Genomic DNA, 22,390 nt, shown 5'->3' with positions numbered 1-22,390 from the left:
GAAAATTTCTGTTCCGACACTGACAATGTTGAGTGTTTATGGAAAAAGTTCAAGGCAATCGTAAAATGCGTTTTAGACAGGTACGTGCCGAGTAAAACTGTGAGGGACGGGAAAAACCCACTGTGGTACAACAACAATGTTAGGAAACTACTGCGAAAGCAAAGAGAGCTCCACTCCAAGTTTAAACGCAGCCAAAACCTCTCAGACAAACAGAAGCTAAACGATGTCAAAGTTAGCGTAAGGAGGGCTATGCGTGAAGCGTTCATTGAATTCGAAAGTAAAATTCTATGTACCGACTTGACAGAAAGTCCTAGGAAGTTCTGGTCTTACGTTAAATCAGTAAGTGGCTCGAAACAGCATATCCAGACACTACGGGGTGATGATGGCATTGAAACAGAGGATGACACGCGTAAAGCAGAAATACTAAACACCTTTTTCCAAAGCTGTTTCACAGAGGAAGACCGCACTGCAGTTCCTTCTCTAAATCCTCGCACAAATGAAAAAATGGCTGACATCGAAATAAGTGTCCAAGGAATAGAAAAGCAACTGGAATCACTCAATAGAGGAAAGTCCACTGGACCTGACGGGATACCAATTCGATTCTACACAGAGTACGCGAAAGAACTTGCCCCCCTTCTAACAGCCGTGTACCGCAAGTCTCTAGAGGAACGGAGAGTTCCAAATGATTGGAAAAGAGCACAGATAGTCCCAGTCTTCAAGAAGGGTTGTCGAGCAGATGCGCAAAACTATAGACCTATATCTCTTACGTCGATCTCTTGTAGAATTTTAGAACATGTTTTTTGCTCGCGTATCATGTCATTTCTGGAAACCCAGAATCTACTATGTAGGAATCAACATGGATTCCGGAAACAGCGATCGTGTGAGACCCAACTCGCTTTATTTGTTCATGAGACCCAGAAAATATTAGATACAGGCTCCCAGGTAGATGCTATTTTTCTTGACTTCCGGAAGGCGTTCGATACAGTTCCGCACTGTCGCCTGATAAACAAAGTAAGAGCCTACGGAATATCAGACCAGCTGTGTGGCTGGATTGAAGAGTTTTTAGCAAACAGAACACAGCATGTTGTTATCAATGGAGAGACGTCTACAGACGTAAAAGTAACCTCTGGCGTGCCACAGGGGAGTGTTATGGGACCATTGCTTTTCACAATATATATAAATGATCTAGTAGATAGTGTCGGAAGTTCCATGCGGCTTTTCGCGGATGATGCTGTAGTATACAGAGAAGTTGCAGCATTAGAAAATTGTAGCGAAATGCAGGAAGATCTGCAGCGGATAGGCACTTGGTGCAGGGAGTGGCAACTGACCCTTAACATAGACAAATGTAATGTATTGCGAATACATAGAAAGAAGGATCCTTTATTGTATGATTATATGTTAGCGGAACAAACACTGGTAGCAGTTACTTCTGTAAAATATCTGGGAGTATGCGTGCGGAACGATTTGAAGTGGAATGATCATATAAAAGTAATTGTTGGTAAGGCGGGTACCAGGTTGAGATTCATTGGGAGAGTCCTTAGAAAATGTAGTCCATCAACAAAGGAGGTGGCTTACAAAACACTCGTTCGACCTATACTTGAGTATTGCTCATCAGTGTGGGATCCGTACCAGATCGGTCTGACGGAGGAGATAGAGAAGATCCAAAGAAGAGCGGCGCGTTTCGTCACAGGGTTATTTGGTAACCGTGAAAGCGTTACGGAGATGTTTAATAAACTCAAGTGGCAGACTCTGCAAGAGAGGCGCTCTGCATCGTGGTGTAGATTGCTCGCCAGGTTTCGAGAGGGTGCGTTTCTGGATGAGGTATCGAATATATTGCTTCCCCCTACTTATACCTCCCGAGGAGATCACGAATGTAAAATTAGAGAGATTAGAGCGCGCACGGAGGCTTTCAGACAGTCGTTCTTCCCGCGAACCATACGCGACTGGAACAGGAAAGGGAGGTAATGACAGTGGCACGTAAAGTGCCCTCCGCCACACACCGTTGGGTGGCTTGCGGAGTATCAAAAAAAAAAAAAAAAAAAAAAAAAGTACACCTGCCCATAGCAGTCAAAGTGGGAAAGAAAATACTTCACAGAAGAAGCTTGGTTCAATGAGTGAAAACTATGAATGTTTTATGGGCGAATCGGATGTGAATGAAATACTTGATATGTCGGTTATCAAAGGAATTTTTTCAAACTGTGTAAGATGTATTCATTGTAGTGAAGTTGGTCTGGAACTCTCCATAATAAAGCACGTAGGACTTGCTAGTGAAATACAACTGAAATGTGATAAGTATTCATACATGACCACCTTTTGGAACAGTGTTGCAGTAACTGCAACTGAAGAAAATGGTAGCAAAATCTACGAACACAACAACGAGCGATGCTTGCTTTAGACAAGGAACGCCTTCGGGCTGCAGACAGGGCTGTAAAGAGTCTAGAAATACAACCAAGAGTAAACAGGAGGAGGAACAAGAGGAAGCTGGAAGAGGAGTTTGCAGAGGATAAAGATAATCCATCCTATGGACCTGGAATGCACTAAAAAGTTAATCCAATCTTTGTCGCTCGATTCCCAAAACTTTTATTTTCTCATACTAATTACATGTTTTCTAAGGATCTTCCAAACATATTTGTTTCAAACTTTCAGTAAATGTTACACAGTACCTTCTGCATAATTTAACACAGCCTTTTTCCAAAAAACTGTATATTTTTGAATATATAAATAAAAAATTGCAAAAAAATGTTGTGAATTTTCATTACAATTGAAAAAAAAATCATCTTTAATAACTGAACTAAAATTTTGTAAAATCCCTGTGTTAAGTTGTAGCCCATATTCCAATAAATAATCTGTAAAAAGTTCAACTTCCTACCTCAAATACTTTGTGAGGAAAGATGTAATTTATAAGCGTTATTTTAACATTGCAAGTATAGGGCGTTCCGGAGCCCCTTAAAAAGGGGCCTACAATTTGTTTGAGGTGGGGTGTGGGTCATTATCCGAATAGCACATTTTTGTAATTTGAAAATCTCATTTAGATGACAATTTGTTTTTCCCCAGAATACTATCCCATAGGATGCAATGGACTGAAAATAGCCAAAATATACTAATCTGGTACAGTCATTACTACAAACTCTTGAAATTATTCTAAGCACAAAACATGCTGAATTTAGTTTTAGTGCTAAGCTCACCAAATGGTCCTTCCAGTTAACCTTCTCATCAATGTACATATCCAGGAATTTTGCACACTGTACTTTTTCAAGTTGTTTGCCCTCCATGGTGGGATTTAGGTTGTCCTGTTCACTTATTTTTCCATATTGCACATAATTTTTTTTTTTTTTTTTTTTTTTTTTTTTTTTTTTTTTTTTTTTTTTTTTTTTTTTCACCCAGTGTTAGCTTGTTAGCACTAAACCATTTATGTATATCTTGTAGGACATGGTCCACAGTACTGTGCTATGACTGCTTCATATCACTAACTATTAAACCAGTATCATCAGCAAATAACATAATTCAAGCTTTTCTCTCTGACACCTGAATATCATTAATGTAAATGAGGAACAGCAAGGGGCCTAATACACTTCCTTGGGGTACTCCTACTGTGACCTCCCTTGGATCTGATCTTAGTTTAATTTTTTGATTAATATTTGGTGCTGTAATTTCAACCACCTGCATCCTCTTTTCCAGATAAGACTCAAACCACTTTTTTACCGGTCCTCTGATACCTATAGCTTCAAGCTTTTCCAAAAGTATGCTGTGGTCAACAGTGTCAAAGGCTTTTGACAAATCTAGATTTATCCCAACTACACTTTTTCCCTCTTCCAATTTTGTGATTATTTCTTTTGTGTATTCCAATACAGCTGTTTTGGTACTTCTCCCAGCTTGAAATCCATGCTGATTACTGTTTATCAGATTGTGCATATTAAGATAATGTCTGACTCTATATTTCATTAGTATCTCTAAAACCTTAGAGAAAGTTGGGAGAAGTGAGACAGGTCTGTAGTTTTCTATTTTAAGTTTATCACCCTTTTTCAACAGGGTAATGACTTTAGAAATTTTCAGTTTTTATGGAAGCATGCCCTCAGCCATTGACAAGTTTGCTATGTGTGCCAATGGTTTCACTATTTGAGTAGCTGTTTTCTTTACTAATATTATTGGCACCTCATCTACTCCAGCTGACATCTTGGACTTGAGACTTTTAATCACTTTTAAAACTTCCTTTTCGTTTGTTGGAACTGCCATCATACTGCTGACTGCCTTGGGTGCTTCAATCTTAATCTGCTCCCCAAAATTCCTGCTTAATGTCTGGGGTACATTTAAAAAGTAATTATTTGTATAATTAGGCATGGCATATTTATCTACCATTTTATTCTCCTCATCTTTTAGAATAATTTCCTTGTCTTTGATAGGTACCGCGGTTTCTTTTCTCACAATTTCCCATGCTATTTTAGTTTTATTTCTGGACTGTTTTATTTCCATATTATTACTTAATAACTTTGCATTTGCAATTACTCTGCGGTGTATTTTCCTATACCTCTTTACATATTCTATAAAATCAGTATCTGTACACTCCCTCAACTGTGAATTCAGTATTTTCATGTTTTCACATGATTTCTTAATGCCAAGAGTCATCCAAGAACTTGACTTTATGTGTCCTGTAGACTTGATTCTGGTCAGTTTCTTTGGAAAACACATCTCAAAGTTCATCATATAAATCAATGCAAATACACTATATGCCTCATCTGTACTTGACTATTTCATAACATCTAACCAATTTTCATTATCTAGGATACTTATGAACTGATGACAGCTGTCCACAGAGAAGTTTCTTTTGTAAATATTATTTACACCTTTACCTTCCTTTGACCTTAAAGGGATTTCAATGGTGAGAGCATTGTGGTCAGACAATCCTAAATCTATGTTTGTTACCTCTACGTCAGTTGCTGACATATTTGAGAAAATGTTATCTATGAGGCTATTGGAGGTGTTTGTTATTCTAGTTGAATTGTTTATGTGTGGTGACATGTTGAAACTCTTTAATATGTCCAAAAATTGCCTTTTTTGTTGACTTTCAATTAGAAGATTAATATTGAAATCACCACAAAGATTAATCACAGTTTCTTTTTTGTAAATAGTATTTAGCAACAATTCTACTTTATCAAAAAAGACTTCTATGTTTCCACATGGTGACCTATACACTGTTATGACTATGACTTTTTTTCATCAGGCCATATAGCTGGACAGCACCTGCTTCAAAAAACTTTTCAATACTTAAGTTCTCTGCTTCACATCTCTTTTTAAATTCTAACTCTTGTCTAAGGTAAATACCAACTCCACCACCTTTTGCAATTTTCCTACTATAATGATTTGCCAGTTTAAATGGATTAATATGAATACTACTAATTTCTTGGTCCTTACACCAATGTTCAGTAATACACAAGACATCAGGTTGGGTGTTATTTACTGCTATTTCAAGTTCACAATATTTGGTCTTGAGGCATTGCACATTTAGTGTCATAATCTTTAGAACAGGGGAGAGGGGAGTGGGTACCGATGGTATTTCTCCTTTCGTTAAACACTGTTAACTTGGAGTTTTCGTTATGGCTGGATACCAAATATCCTGTTGTACCACAGGTTTCTTGTTTCTGTTGCTTTTCCTACTTGAAGTGGATGATGCTGACTGATTGTTTGTACTAGCTGTAGCAGCTGGTGACATTTTAATATTCACTATAGCAGATGTTGATGTTTTTAGTGCTTCAGCAAATGTTGCTCTTGTTAAGGTTTTAATTTCTTCTGCTTCTGCCCTCATTTGGAGTGGGATTTTAGGGAACTTCTCTGCTGTTATACAGCTTATTTCTTCTAATATCTTTTCACCCATCATCTTTTTTCCATAATAGTTCCTATGCTGTCAATGCCTCGTGAAATGATTTCTCACTGAGCTGTTTGCATCCACAAAAGTTGCACACTTAAAAGCACAGCAGATCTTCCTGAATTTACTATTTGTTAACTTTATTTCTTTGTTTACACATGATTCCTCGATTAGATCGTGTCTATGTGGCACACTTATAACGAGAACCTTTAAATTTAGATCTGACAGCTTTTTTTAGAGTTGTTTGAAGCACCCTTGTTGCTAGCTGGCTTTCATTTTAGATGCTAAAAGCAGTTGAAGAATTTTGCTATTTGGCTAGCAAAATAACTGATGATGGCTGAAGTAGGGAAGATATAAAATGCAAACTGGCAATAGCAAGAAAAGCATTTCTGAAAATAAGGAATTTGTTAACATCTAAAACTAATTTAAGAAGTACAAAGTATTTTTGAAGAGATTTGTCTGGAGTGTCACCCTGTATAGAAGTGAAATGTGGATAATAGCATCTGAGACAAGAAGAGAACAGAAGCTTCAAAAATATGGTGCTATAGTAGAATGCTTAAGATTAAGTGGGTAGGTCAAATAAAAAATTAGGAGGTACCGAACTGAATTGGCGAGAAAAGAAATGTATGGCACAACTTGACAAAAAGAAGGGATCAGTTAATAGGACACATCCCAAGGCATCAACGAAATGTCAATTTGGTAATGAAAGGAAGATGGGGAAAGGGAGGGGGGGGGGGGGGGGCGGCAAAAGCCCTAGAAGGAGACAAAGGCTTAAATATGATAAGCAAGTTTAGATGGATGTAGAGTGTAGTTATGAGAGATGAAGAAGCTAGCACAAAACTGACTAGCACAGAGAGTCGCATCAAACAGGTCTTTGGATTGAAGACCACAACAACATACATATAAATAAAATGGGCACTTATTTAACAGAGGAACTTGTGGAAATAGCAAAAGATGTTGCAGTGAATGGTTAGATAAAAAATCTGTTCACGAAGCAGTGAGTAGAATTTTTTTATCCATTTACATTATATTATCAATAACTGTTAAATTTTTGGATTTAAAATACATTGCAGGTATTAAGAGATGAACAGAAAAATAAAAAAATGAATGGAGCAACGTAACTGATAATGAGATGGCAAGATTTTCAAATATATGGTAATAGGAAATATCTGAATATGTTGAACAAAACAAAACTGTTCAAATATGCCTTCAAGATTTTGTGAGAAGGTATAGCAAAAGTTTGATAAGAGGCACAATTGAAATAATAAAAGTACTGTAGAGAGAAGAATTTATATTGGGTTAAGATTTCGGATGGCACAATAACCAACACCAGCGAAAAAACTGTGCAAGCATATGTAGGTTTCTTTAAAAGTTTGTATACACTCCTGGTAATGGAAAAAAGAACACATTGACACCGGTGTGTCAGACCCACCATACTTGCTCCGGACACTGCGAGAGGGCTGTACAAGCAATGATCACACGCACGGCACAGCGGACACACCAGGAACCGCGCTGTTGGCCGTCGAATGGCGCTAGCTGCGCAGCATTTGTGCACCGCCACCGTCAGTGTCAGCCAGTTTGCCATGGCATACGGAGCTCCATCGCAGTCTTTAACACTCGTAGCATGCCGCGACAGCGTGGACGTGAACCGTATGTGCAGTTGACGGACTTTGAGCGAGGGCGTATAGTGGGCATGCGGGAGGCCGGGTGGACGTACCGCCGAATTGCTCAACACGTGGGGCGTGAGGTCTCCACAGTACATCGATGTTGTCGCCAGTGGTCGGCGGAAGGCGCACGTACCCGTCGACCTGGGACCGGACCGCAGCGACGCACGGATGCACGCCAAGACCGTAGGATCCTACGCAGTGCCGTAGGGGACCGCACCGCCACTTCCCAGCAAATTAGGGACACTGTTGCTCCTGGGGTATCGGCGAGGACCATTCGCAACCGTCTCCATGAAGCTGGGCTACGGTCCCGCACACCGTTAGGCCGTCTTCCGCTCACGCCCCAACATCGTGCAGCCCGCCTCCAGTGGTGTCGCGACAGGCGTGAATGGAGGGACGAATGGAGACGTGTCGTCTTCAGCGATGAGAATCGCCTCTGCCTTGGTGCCAATGATGGTCGTATGCGTGTTTGGCGCCGTGCAGGTGAGCACCACAATCAGGACTGCATACGACCGAGGCACACAGGGCCAACACCCGGCATCATGGTGTGGGGAGCGATCTCCTACACTGGCCGTACACCACTGGTGATCGTCGAGGGGACACTGAATAGTGCACGGTACATCCAAACCGTCATCGAACCCATCGTTCTACCATTCCTAGACCGGCAAGGGAACATGCTGTTCCAACAGGATAATGCACGTCCGCATGTATCCCGTGCCACCCAACGTGCTCTAGAAGGTGTAAGTCAACTACCCTGGCCAGCAAGATCTCCGGATCTGTCCCCCATTGAGCATGTTTGGGACTGGATGAAGCGTCGTCTCACGCGTTCTGTACGTCCAGCACGAACGCTGGTCCAACTGAGGCGCCAGGTGGAAATGGCATGGCAAGCCGTTCCACAGGACTACATCCAGCATCTCTACGATCGTCTCCATGGGAGAATAGCAGCCTGCATTGCTGCGAAAGGTGGATATACACTGTACTAGTGTCGACATTGTGCATGCTCTGTTGCCTGTGTCTATGTGCCTGTGGTTCTGTCAGTGTGATCATGTGATGTATCTGACCCCAGGAATGTGTCAATAAAGTTTCCCCTTCCTGGGACAATGAATTCACGGTGTTCTTATTTCAATTTCCAGGAGTGTAGATCAAAAGCTGAATTAGAAATCAAGAGAGTTATAATATAAGAAATGAAATTTAAGTATTAATGCCAAATAAGGTTAATACAACAATTTTAGTTGTAAAGAAAAGAAAGATGCTTGTACATTGCGGTATATCAAGTAATGAAAAAAGAACTTGCAAATTTGTTTATATGGTTTCTATGGCAGAAGACAAGCTTTTGGCTCAGTTTCAACAAAATCAGCACTATTACCCTTTGATAATTATGCCACTGATGTAAGCTGTGTAAGTAACAGAAGAACACATAGGTCAATAACATTAAAGCTTTGATTTGGGGTCTTTAATAGTTAGAAATTTAGAATTGAAAAAGGAGTTAGGCAAGGATATTTTTTTGTCTCTACAATGATTCTCAGTAGTTCTAGAAGAAGCTTTCAAGTTCTTAAACAGGGAAATCAATGGAGTAAAATGTGTTAATGGGTCATATCTGAACAATGTTTATGACATTGTAGTGTTTGCATCTAGAGCAGATGTACTTAAATTCTGAAAAAACCTTTTAGAATAACTTTGAAAGTAGACCTGAAAATCAATTACAATAAGGCTAAATTACTGTTCAGCTAATAATGAATAAACTGGCCAAGTGTGAGCAAGACTCATGCGCCGAAAGTTCCGCACAAACTTAATGATTTATATAGATAGTCATCCACCTGAGAATCTTGACAAATTTTGCCCATTATCATCATCAATACTGGCAAGATAGTGGTTAAGGGAATTCCAAGACCATATCAAAATCTCTAAAGTACTTCCTGAGACTGGATCCTGACATACTAAAAGAAGTGAGCAGGGGACTTCAGTTACGAGTGTAGGGAGAGAAGGTTTGATAAAATGTTTTTTTTTTTTTTTTATTTACTTACTAAAAGATGACTACAACTATAGTTTTTCTGTTTGCATGCACTAATATTTTTCTATTATGCTTTTGGCAGATGATGAATGCAGTGTAAGTTCTAATGGCAAAAAGATATTTTTTATGAGATATCATTACAATTTAAGAAGAGAAATTTGCTAACATCGAGTATTGATTTAAGTGTCAGGAAGTCGTTTCTGGAAGTATTTGTATGGAGTGTAACCATGTATGGAAGTGAAACATGGACGATAAATACACTCCTGGAAATTGAAATAAGAACACTGTGAATTCATTGTCCCAGGAAGGGGAAACTTTATTGACACATTCTTGGGGTCAGATACATCACATGATCACACTGACAGAACCACAGGCACATAGACACAGGCAACAGAGCGTGCACAATGTCGGCACTAGTACAGTTTATATCCACCTTTCGCAGCAATGCAGGCTGCTATTCTCCCATGGAGACGATCGTAGAGATGCTGGATGTAGCCCTGTGGAACGGCTTGCCATGCCATTTCCACCTGGCGCCTCAGTTGGACCAGCGTTCGTGCTGGACGTGCAGACCGCGTGAGACGACGCTTCATCCAGTCCCAAACATGCTCAATGGGGGACAGATCCGGAGATCTTGCTGGCCAGGGTAGTTGACTTACACCTTCTAGAGCACGTTGGGTGGCACGGGATACATGCGGACGTGCATTGTCCTGTTGGAACAGCAAGTTCCCTTGCCGGTCTAGGAATGGTAGAACGATGGGTTCGATGACGGTTTGGATGTACCGTGCACTATTCAGTGTCCCCTCGACGATCACCAGTGGTGTATGGCCAGTGTAGGAGATCGCTCCCCACACCATGATGCCGGGTGTTGGCCCTGTGTGCCTCGGTCGTATGCAGTCCTGATTGTGGCGCTCACCTGCACGGCGCCAAACACGCATACGACCATCATTGGCACCAAGGCAGAAGCGACTCTCATCGCTGAAGACGACACGTCTCCATTCGTCCCTCCATTCACGCCTGTCGTGACACCACTGGAAGCGGGCTGCACGATGTTGGGGCATGAGCGGAAGACGGCCTAACGGTGTGCGGGACCGTAGCCCAGCTTCATGGAGACGGTTGCGAATGGTCCTCGCCGATACCCCAGGAGCAACAGTGTCCCTAATTTGCTGGGAAGTGGCGGTGCGGTCCCCTACGGCACTGCGTAGGATCCTACGGTCTTGGCGTGCATCAGTGCGTCGCTGCGGTCCGGTCCCAGGTCGACGGGCACGTGCACCTTCCGCCGGCCACTGGCGACAACATCGATGTACTGTGGAGACCTCACGCCCCACGTGTTGAGCAATTCGGCGGTACGTCCACCCGGCCTCCCGCATGCATACTATACGCCCTCGCTCAAAGTCCGTCAACTGCACATACGGTTCACGTCCACGCTGTCGCGGCATGCTACCAGTGTTAAAGACTGTGATGGAGCTCCGTATGCCACGGCAAACTGGCTGACACTGACGGCGGCGGTGCACAAATGCTGCGCAGCTAGCGCCATTCGACGGCCAACACCGCAGTTCCTGGTGTGTCCGCTGTGCCGTGCGTGTGATCATTGCTTGTACAGCCCTCTCGCAGTGTCCGGAGCAACTAAGGTGGGTCTGACACACCGGTGTCAATGTGTTCTTTTTTCAATTTCCAGGAGTGTAGTTTAGACAAGAAGAGAATAGAAGCTTTCGAAATGTGGTGCTACAGAAGAATGCTGAAGATTAGATGGGTAGATCACATAATTAATGAGGAGGTATTGAATCGAATTAGGGAGAAGAGGAGTTTGTGGCACAACTTGACTAGAAGAAGGGATCAGTTGGTAGGACATGTTCTGAGGCATCAAGGGATCACCAATTTAGTACTGGAGGGCAGGGTGGAGGGTAAAAATCGTAGAGGGAGGCCAAGAGATGAATACACTAAGCAGATTCAGAAGGATGTAGGCTGCAGTAGGTACTGGGATATGAAGAAGCTCGCACAGGATAGAGTAGTATGGAGAGCTGCATCAAATCAGTCTCCAGACTGAAGACCACAAGAACAACAACAACAACAATTACAATTTAACAATTTTCAGATGTTTTCCCTTAGGCCTACTTATAATGTGAAACTGTGCTTCTTGCCAAACTTCATGATTCTAGGTCAATGGGAATTAACCTCAGGGTTTCGACAAGGGTGTTTTCGAGTCTCAAAATTTGTGACGTTAATGGGCATATCTTTTGACTGCACTGACTTAGAATTTTAAATGTTTTACACTGCCAAGGGATCATAGATCTTAGTATGTGACATAAATTTGACCTAGATATCTGTACCCCCTCCTGATTAAAATGCCTCCTAACAGCCAGACAAACACACATACAAACAGATGGACAACATAATGATCATATAGGTTCTGTTTTAGCTAAAAAGAAAAATGTATAAATTCACAGTTAAGTAAATGAAGGAGTTGAAACTTTGTATTTAGGGCAGTTAAAAAAAATGACTGGTTAACAGTAAAATAAATATTGTAAGCAGAAATGTAAAAATATTCAACAGTTCTTTTGATGAACTAAACAGGGTTTTCAAAATCAAGCTGCTAATATGCTTAGAAAGGAAATTTTTCAATCAGTGTATATGACCAGTTTTGACATACAGCAATGAGACATAAACTTTTAATTATATAACCTTGGGTTATTCAGCAGGCAATGAAGACTTGAATGTTGAGAATGACTAGGAGAGATAGGGAAACAAGTGAATGGAACAGGGAACACACTGGAGTTTAATTCCTGATTAGTATTGTAATGAATATGAAACTGATGTGTGCAAGACAAGTAGCGAGGTGAATGGATGGCAGATTTTGAAAGGTAGCTGTTTACCGGATGGCAAAAGACAAAAAAGATCACGGTGACAGTAATACAATGCAAGTTAGGTAGGTAGTTAGTTTTATGGATCATTTGCACCACGAATTATGATGACTGGAAATAAGTCATTGTACCCTCACATCACAAATTAGTTTGTAATAAGACTATGTGGTGATTTTTTTAAATATACAGATGTCAGTAATTCTTATCTCTGCCTTATATACACTACAATAATAGAAATTGTTCTATGCAAAGAAGAAGTTGTCCAGGAGAAACTTTCTCAGTTCGATATCAAGTTTTACTTCGCTGTCAGTCAGACATTTCATATCACTGGGTAAGTGATCAAAAATTTTTGTTGCAGCATTGTGGACCCAAAATGTGGAATAATGAAAGTCATTATTCCTTCTGGTATTGTAATTATGTACCTCATTGTTCCTTTTAAACTGTAATGAATTGTTTACAACAAACTTCATGAGGGAATAAATATACTGTGAAGCAGTAGTCAGAATGCCCAGCTCCTTAAACAGATGTCTACAAGATGATTGTGGGTGAGCAGCATAATTATTCTTACAGCACATTTTTGAGCAAAACTTTCTTTCTTAAAGATGAGATTATGAAAATGAAAGTTGCTACTCACCATCTAGCACAGATTCTGAGTCGCAGATAGGCACAAAAAAATGAATCGTAAATAAGCTTTCTGCTAGCAAGGCCTTCATCAAAATTAGATGACACTCTCTCTCTCTCTCTCTCTCTCTCTCTCTCTCTCTCTCTCTAACTCACACACACACGACTGCAGCCTCTGGCAACTGAAGTCACACTGTGTGGCTTCAGTTGCCAGAGACTGCAGTCATGTGTGTCAATTTGTGTGTGTGTGTGTATGTGTGTGTGTGTGTGTGTGCATGTGTGTGTGTGTGTGTGTGTGTCATCTATTTTTGGCGAAGGCCTTGCTGGCTAAAGGCTTGTTTGTCACAGTCTTTTTGTTGTGCCTATCTATGCCTCAGCATCTCCACTATATGGTGAGTATCAGCTTTCCTTCTCATAATATTGTTACATTTCATCCTGGATCTTCCATTGTTTGATTTGTTAAAGATGAGCTCCCCAAGAACCTTATTCCATATGACATTATTGAAAGAAAATGTGAAAAATATGTCAACTTACTGATTATTTCTCTCCAATATTTGTAATTATTTCAAGTGTGAAAGTGGTTAACTATGTTGTTTTAGAAGTTTCAAAATGTTCTTTTTGCACTTAAAATTCTCGCCAATATGGACGCATAATTATTTTAGAATTTTGATGATTCTACATTATTTATTATTTCCTCACCATCTGTTACACTTATCGTTGGTGTAGTACCCCTAGATGTACAGCACTGAATATATTGTGTCTTTTTAAAACTGATGCTGAGATCATTTGCAGAAAACCAGTCAATGATACTTTTAAGAAGATATTTTGACATTTCTTCTGCTTCTGTATGTATGCTTGGATTGATTACAATACTATTGTTGTCTGCAAAAAGAACTAATTCTGGTTGTTGTAAATTAGATAGCTTATTTACATATATGAGGAACAATAATGGGCCTAAGACAGAGCCTTAACTGGTTCTCCTCAGTCTGAATGACATTCCTGGTCTATGTTGTTTGAATTTCTAAGTACAGTTTTCTGCCTTCTTTTGTTTAGATATGACATTATCCATTGATGTGCTATGCCACTAATTCCATAAAACTTCAGTATATCTACGAAAATACTTTGACTCAGACCATTAAATGCCTCAGATAGGTCTTAGAAAATGCCACCCATTGCTATTTTTTTATTTAATGCTTGAAAAATTCGGTGAGTGAACATGTTAATGGAATTCTCAGTAGAGTAACTCTTCTGAAATCGATAATATGCTTTGTTGAGGATATTATGTGGCTCAGGTGAGATACTATTCTGCAGTACATCATTGTCACAAAAATTTTGGAAAATGATGTCAGCTGTGAAACAGGTCACCAGTTATTGACATCTCTCCTATCAACTTTCTTAAAGGGCAGTTTGACAAGCGCATAATTTAGTCTCTCTGGAAAAATGCCTTGAGTTAACAATGCACTGCATATTTCACATAAGACAGACCTTTAGAACACCACTGGAAATGCCATCAAAACCAGATGAACTTTCATTTCCTAGAGAATATATAAAAATTTTCTTAACTTCAGAAGGAGAATTTGATTGTATGCCCATATGACTGAATTTTATAAGAGTCGCTTTTCAAATATACTGCTGTAATTTTTCTCATGAACTGTTAGACTTTACCTTCTAATATATTTGAGAAATGATTTTGAAATACAGTGTGCATCATCAAAAAGGACTTTACAACTTTGGAATGATATGAAAATTTATTGAGATAGTTTACAGAACAGGCAGATGTGTCATTTTGTAGCAAACAACATTAAGTTTGATTTGTATAATGCATCAGTACACCATTCCACCACCAGGAGTGGCAGTATAGTGCACAGTTAAAATGGCTTCTTTCACTGGTGCAGGCCATTCTCACTGTGTGTTTTGGTTTCATGAAACGGACTCTGCAACAACTGTTTGGCATAAATTTTGCACTAAATACCATGATGAACCTCCAAGCAGGCCTATAATTTACTCTTGGCTCTGAAACTTTGTTTAGATAGGATGTTCACTGCAGCATAAATCACCAGGTCGGTAAATTCTCCATTCACATGCCCACCTCTCTCCTGAGACTTGATACCACTGCATATCTTTCTCTGCAGCTTCATTAAAGACTGTGTATGTTCATCCCCTACCAAACAATTTAGCCAACATGAAAAATCAAATCTACAATGCCGTTGCACAATTTATGCCTGATTTGCTGCAGCAATTGCGGGAAGAAAGTGATTACCGGTTTATGTTTGCCACATCACAGTTGGTAGTCACATTGAACCAATATGACATTTGACACTTTTATGTGAAAGTTGAGGTTGTTTACTAAAAAAATGATGTCTATAAGTTAACTCAATAAATTTCTGTATCATCCCAAATTTGTGAAGTCATTTTTGAGTCACCTTGTACATTTGCTACCAATGCCTTGCCACTTATAGCCCTTCCATTCAGTTGCATAGTGGTGTTATCCTGTTCTGTGGCTGGTTGTCCTGTCTTTTGTTTCAGTACATTACATATTGCCTTAAGTCTGTTGTCAGAATTTCTGATTTCTAATATTATGTGTATGTTCCCTGATTTTTAAATAACTTTTTTTCCTAATTTTATGCAGTTCCTGTACAGTGCAACTACTGCAGGATCTCTACTTGTTCTTGCCAACAGATAAATTTCCCTTTTCCTTTCAAAATATAATTTAATCCAACTTGTGACCCATAACTTTTTACATGACTGTTTAATGTCTTTAATGATTAGCTTAAGTGGACAGTTATTTTCTGATAATGATATGAGTTTATCATGGAACAGATTAAATTTTATGTTAGCCTTTGCTTCATTATAAATTTCATTCCAGACCATCTCCTGAAAATTATTCTTAAAAACATCTGTTCTGGAGTTATTAATTATTCTAACTGGTTTCTACTGAAGAGTATCTGTTCCATAAGACATGATGTTATTTATCCAAACTGTGTATCATGGTCACAGAGAGCATTTGTTACTGGGTAAACAGTTATATTGTTTTGGGCTTCAGCAAAGAAAACACTGTCACTTAGTGTCCTATAGTCTTTACTCACTTGTGTTGGAAAGTTTATTACTGAGACCAAATTGTACAATCTAAATAAGATTTCCAAATCATTTTCGCTATCAGAATCCTTTAGAAAATCTACGTTGAAGTCGCCACAGGCTATTATTAACTGCTTCCTGCTATCTCATGTGTAGCACAGAAAGAAATCCAGATTTCTCATAAGCAGTTTGAAATTTCCCAGTGGGGATCTATATACAGTTACAATTAAAAGTGAACTATTTTTCAGTATTAATTCACACACACGTGCTTCTGTGTGCTGACCACTACAAAATCTACTGGTCTGAATGTTTTTGAACTTGTGTTTGGTCTTAATGTATGTAATGACTCCTCCTTTTCCCATATTAGTTCTGCATGAGTTAGCTGCTAGAGTGTAATCTTCTATATGTCACTTATCTAACCCTGTGGTTATGTGTTGCTCAGACGGGCACATGGTATCTATTTTTTCAGAGCTCTCCAAATTTTCTACACAGTCAAGGAGCTCTTCTATTTTATTACTCAGTCCTTCGGTATTTTGATGAAATAAGCTACCCTTAGTTTTCTGTGCATTCTTAAGGATTTTTGGAACTCTTTCTGTTATTAAAACTTCTTTCAAAAGAGGGTGACTGAGCCCTGATTGTAACCTGAAAAGGTACCTCTATGACATCAGTAACCACAGGTGTCTTGCTTTTGTGATGATAGGGGGGTGGTGTTACATTTTCTGTAAAATCTCAGCCAACGTATCTTTCTGTCTCCTACTCATGTGTAGACCATGTCAAGCATATCCCCACCTCCCAATTGCAGAAACAGGCAGTGCACTCACCACTCATATGAGATTTCATTTCAGTCAGCAGCAGCCTGCACAACTCCGTGTTCATATGGCTCACAGCAGTGTTAACCCAGGGCTGGTCATGTCACTGTAGCACCTCCTCAAAATCCCCATTTTTGAATGCATTTGCTACTCCTATTTCATCCAGGTCACCCCTAATGCTGTAGTTACAGTCCTTAGCCAGGATATTCACTGCTCCACCTACTACAATAACCTGATCTTCTTTGCCAAAATCTTTGCACCAATTCCCCATGTCCTGTGACACCTGCTAAGGCTAGCACTTGGATTCACAATACTTGTGGCCTGGTACCCTGTTCCTAATTTGTCCTGTACAGTCTGGTATACACCCCTCCCATGGCTACTACCTAGCAACAAAACTATTTTCTTCTTGCTCACTTTTGGTACCAAGCTACACTTAGTGTCTTTGCAAGAAATCTGTTGCAACTTACTGTTACCTACAGCTGGATGAAACTCTTCCTCTTCTACCTCAAGTAGCAAGTCAAATTTGTTCAATACTGTAAGCTCAAATGTAGATGAAGAAATTGAAAAACTGTTCCCCTTTCACCCATTGCTTGTTACTGTACAGGGCAACAGAAACATTCAGGAGTAACATGAGTGTGTAGCTGAAGGTAGTAATCCATGGAAAAATCAAAATGAGGCCTTTACTCAGTGGCAAATACAGAATGTCTAGTGATGATGATAATGATTCATTAGTCCATAAGTAGGATAATTTGATATCCAGAGCAATACTTTTGCAGGTCCTGGACAACTTAATATATAAGTTTACAGATCATTTTTTGAAGCACACATAATGTTGCAATAAATAGTGACACCTATTTTTTGTGAGCCTGCCTGATCCCCCATACAATCAAATATGTGGTGAAAGCAGAAATAAATTGTCATGTGAGCAATGAAACCCATCTTGTCTACCTCTTGTGCCACTCCACTTATGTTAATTAAGGAATCAAACTAAATGAGGGCATTAAGACATCATTCTTCATACTTTTCTAAGATGTTCAAATGCAAAAGCACAGAAGACTTTTTGGTAACCATCTCCATCACAATCCTACATCTTCATAATTACAGACCTCAGGAGGCACGAGTATATTATTCGCTGAAAACTCTGGCACCTTAACTGAAACCCCTATTTATTCCATTTAATTTTTCCGTTCTAATGGCATATGTTTGGTAACTATCAATACATATAAGGTGATATATTTTTTGTTGTTTTCCATCATTACTCTTTCAGTGAAACAGACATGAAGTCTTATCTCCGTCATGAATTATGGTATTTCTGATTCATGTGAGAAGAGGTGTATTTGTCTTTAAATTCTATAAAATATCTAAATTAATTAATATCTTGTTCATGTGTGAGATATACCATAACTTAACCTCAGATTGTGCAACATTCAATACATACAATGTTTTAAAAACAGTACTGGCATTTGTACTTACTCCCAGTTTATTGAGAGAAGATGCAATAGTCTGTGCAGGTAACTTCATTAAGCACTCATATATTTGCTTGGACGTTTCAGATGGGCAATTGAGAGCAGCAGCCTGCCTCTTTGCTAGATCCATGTCCCCAGATACACTCATGTCAGCTTGTGCATTAATGGCTGAACTCATCGCTATTGCTTTATGGAAAAGTCCTAGAACATAAAAAATTATAGAAAATTAGAAACAAAGGACTTAGGGGTAACTATTGTTACTATAATGTTGAACTATATCTTTACAGAATAGACACATGAAAAGATGACATCCATTTAACACCTACAGTGTTGCCTCAATTGTTCTCAAAAGTATTTTTGTACATGAGCAAGTGGTTAACTATTAGTGTTTCAATTATATTTTCTAAATGATACCAAGTGAGGAAGAATAGGAGCATGTGCTTACTAGAAGATGAGGTGACATACTAAAAATTATAGCTATACAGGAAGACAAAACATCGTTTCTAAATAAGCAGTATGTTGCAGGCTGCAATACACTCTTAAATTCTTTGCTGAATAGTGTTCCTATTAAATTTGTAAATTGTCTTTTGCAGGGTAGTTAGTGTCTGTCTTCAAGTGTCCATCAGTTCACCAGTTTCAGTTTTCAGCATTTCCAAGACACTCTCCTTGACACATACAAACTTGTAACCATTTACGTTACCCTTCTTTGTAAACTGTACATTCAATATTCTGTATTAGTCCTGTCTGGTATAGGTCCCACCAACTTGAACATTTTTCTGCTGTGGATCACTCAAGTATTACATAAGAAATCTCCTTTGTAGATGTCCGCCCCAGTAGCTGAGTGGTCAGCGTGACGGATTGCCGTCCTCTGGGCCCGGGTTCGATTCCCGGCTGGGTCGGAGATTTTCTCCGCTCAGGGACTGGGTGTTGTGTTGTGTTCATCATCATTTCATCCCCATCCGGCGTGCAGGTCGCCCAATGTGGCGCCGAATGTAATAAGACCTGCGATATGGCGGCCGGACCTGCCCCGCGAGGGGCCTCCCGGCCAATGACGCCAAACGCTCATTTCCATTTCCATTTTCCTTTGTAGATTGACTGAATTGTTACACTTTTGGGAACTGTCTTCCTCTGCAAACATTCTGTATGCAATTTTGAAGGTTCCTTTTGTATTACTTTGGGTCCAGCTTTAATTATTTCTACTGAAACATCATCATTTACAGTCAACATTCCATTAGTCATGTGACAAATGAGTTTATACATCACTTTTGGCAGCACTTCTGAGATGAAAGTATTGTCTGATTCATTTATTGAATTACATGGACCTCTGAAGAAATCTTAGAATGCTTGTACAATCTCTCTTTGTTGCTCAACTATTGTGCCATCTGTTGTCTTAAATGATGAACTGTGATTTCTATCCAGTGTACTTTTCTGTTAATACTTCTACCACCTTCAACTGTCTCTCTTTCATTATCAGCATGTCCATCACATTCAGAGTCAGGCCTAGGACTTCTGTGTAGTAGTTTTCTAGTTTAATTTGATGTATTTTCTTCACTTTCTGCAAACTGCAACGTCTTTTCATGTCTGTGTAAATTACTTTCTTATGTAATTGTCCCTTTTGTCTATATCTGCATAATTTTCATTTTCTAAGCTCTTGCTCTCATTTACGATCTACATTTCTGACTTCCTACCCAGAGCATCTGTTTCTTTCTAAGTTTATATCTTCTAAGTTTGTATCTACTTTTACTCAGTATCTTATGAGTATATGACAACTATCCAAAAAAAAAAAAAATTGTTCAGGACAGTCGCTTACTGTACATACACTCCTGGAAATGGAAAAAAGAACACATTGACACCGGTGTGTCAGACCCACCATACTTGCTCCGGACACTGCGAGAGGGCTGTACAAGCAATGATCACACGCACGGCACAGCGGACACACCAGGAACCGCGGTGTTGGCCGTCGAATGGCGCTAGCTGCGCAGGATTTGTGCACCGCCGCCGTCAGTGTCAGCCAGTTTGCCGTGGCATACGGAGCTCCATCGCAGTCTTTAACACTGGTAGCATGCTGCGACAGCGTGGACGTGAACCGTATGTGCAGTTGATGGACTTTGAGCGAGGGCGTATAGTGGGCATGCGGGAGGCCGGGTGGACGTACCGCCGAATTGCTCAACACGTGGGGTGTGAGGTCTCCACAGTACATCGATGTAGTCGCCAGTGGTCGGCGGAAGGTGCACGTGCCCGTCGACCTGGGACCGGACCGCAGCAACGCACGGATGCACGCCAAGACCATAGGATCCTACGCAGTGCCGTAGGGGACCGCACCGCCACTTCCCAGCAAATTAGGGACACTGTTGCTCCTGGGGTATTGGCGAGGACCATTCGCAACCGTCTCCATGAAGCTGGGCTACGGTCCCGCACACCGTTAGGCTGTCTTCCGCTCACGCCCCAACATCGTGCAGCCCGCCTCCAGTGGTGTCGCGACAGGCGTGAATGGAGGGACGAATGGAGACGTGTCGTCTTCAGCGATGAGAGTCGCTTCTGCCTTGGTGCCAATGATGGTCGTATGCGTGTTTGGCGCTGTGCAGGTGAGCGCCACAATCAGGACTGCATACATCCAAACCGTCATCGAACCCATCGTTCTACCATTCCTAGACCGGCAAGGGAACTTGCCGTTCCAACAGGACAATGCACGTCCGCATGTATCTCGTGCCACCCAACGTGCTCTAGAAGGTGTAAGTCAACTACCCTGGCCAGCAAGATCTCCGGATCTGTCCCCCATTGAGCATGTTTGGGACTGGATGAAGCGTCGTCTCACGCGGTCTGCACGTCCAGCACGAACGCTGGTCCAACTGAGGCGCCAGGTGGAAATGGCATGGCAAGCCGTTCCACAGGACTACATCCAGCATCTCTACGATCGTCTCCATGGGAGAATAGCAGCCTGCATTGCTGCGAAAGGTGGATATACACTGTACTAGTGCCGACATTGTGCATGCTCTATTGCCTGTGTCTATGTGCCTGTGGTTCTGTCAGTGTGATCATGTGATGTATCTGACCCCAGGAATGTGTCAATAAAGTTTCCCCTTCCTGAGACAATGAATTCACGGTGTTATTATTTCAATTTCCAGGAGTGTATTTCTTCAATGTTTAGTAAAAGACAATCAACTTAATTTTTAGTTCCATTAGTTCCTTGCAAAGTTCATTGTCTATTTGTTTTCTTCTGGAGGAATGTGTCCCGGACAAACAAGTTATTTGTCTTGGTAAAAACCTAATAAAGAACATTTCATTTCATGGAAGGGAAGAATATCACTTCTTGTGCTACTACACTTGTTAACGAACACTTCTTTCCAGAAATGCTTTGCTTGTTATAGCCAATTTACAATTTATAACCTCTCTACTTCTGCCGTCGTCAGTTATTTTTATGATCAAGTATCAGACCTCATCTACTACTTTCAGTGTGTTATTTCTTAACTGAATTCTGTCAACATTGCATTATATTTATTGATGTTTGTCTGATAACCTCTTTCCAAGAGATTATGCATTCTGTTCAAATGTTCTTGCAGGTCCTTCCCTGTCTCTGACAGAATTTCAATATCACGATGTAATCTCAATGTTTTTATTCCTTCTCTCTGAAATTTAATTTCTTTTCTAAATATTTCCTTGGTTTCCTTTAGTACTTACTCAATGTACAGATTGAATAACATTGGGTATATTACAACCACATATCCCTTCTCAACTACAGCTTCTCTTTCATGTCTATCAACTCTTGTAACTGTTGTCTGGTTTCTGTAAAAATTGTACATAACCTTTTGCTCCCTGTATTTTAGCCCTGTTCTCTACAGAATTTCATAAAATGAATTTCACTCAACAGTCTCAAAGCTTTCTCTAAACCTACAAATCCTGTAGACATAGGATTGCCTTTCGTGAAACTGTTTCCTAAAATAAGTCACTGGATCAGTATTACCTTGTGTGCTCCTGCACTAGAATAGTTTTGCCATAGCTGTCTCTCCTTAGGATCTCAATAATTCT

General features: G+C 40.3%; 1 protein-coding gene across 1 annotated transcript in view; it reads right to left on the bottom strand.

The window, feature by feature from the left end:
- The window catches only part of LOC124547545 (esterase E4-like), a 244,047-nt gene that overhangs the window by 115,569 nt on the left and 106,088 nt on the right, over positions 1–22,390 (bottom strand). Inside the window, exon 6 of the mRNA XM_047125113.1 lies at positions 18,372–18,565. Coding sequence (XP_046981069.1) covers positions 18,372–18,565 — 194 coding nt within the window. The remainder of the gene's footprint in view (positions 1–18,371; positions 18,566–22,390) is intronic.

The sequence above is a fragment of the Schistocerca americana genome, chromosome 1, assembly GCF_021461395.2.
Source record: "Schistocerca americana isolate TAMUIC-IGC-003095 chromosome 1, iqSchAmer2.1, whole genome shotgun sequence".
NCBI classification, from domain to species: Eukaryota; Metazoa; Arthropoda; class Insecta; order Orthoptera; family Acrididae; genus Schistocerca; species Schistocerca americana.
The sequence above is the reverse complement of the archived record's forward strand: the minus strand, read 5'-3'. Positions and strand labels throughout refer to the sequence as shown.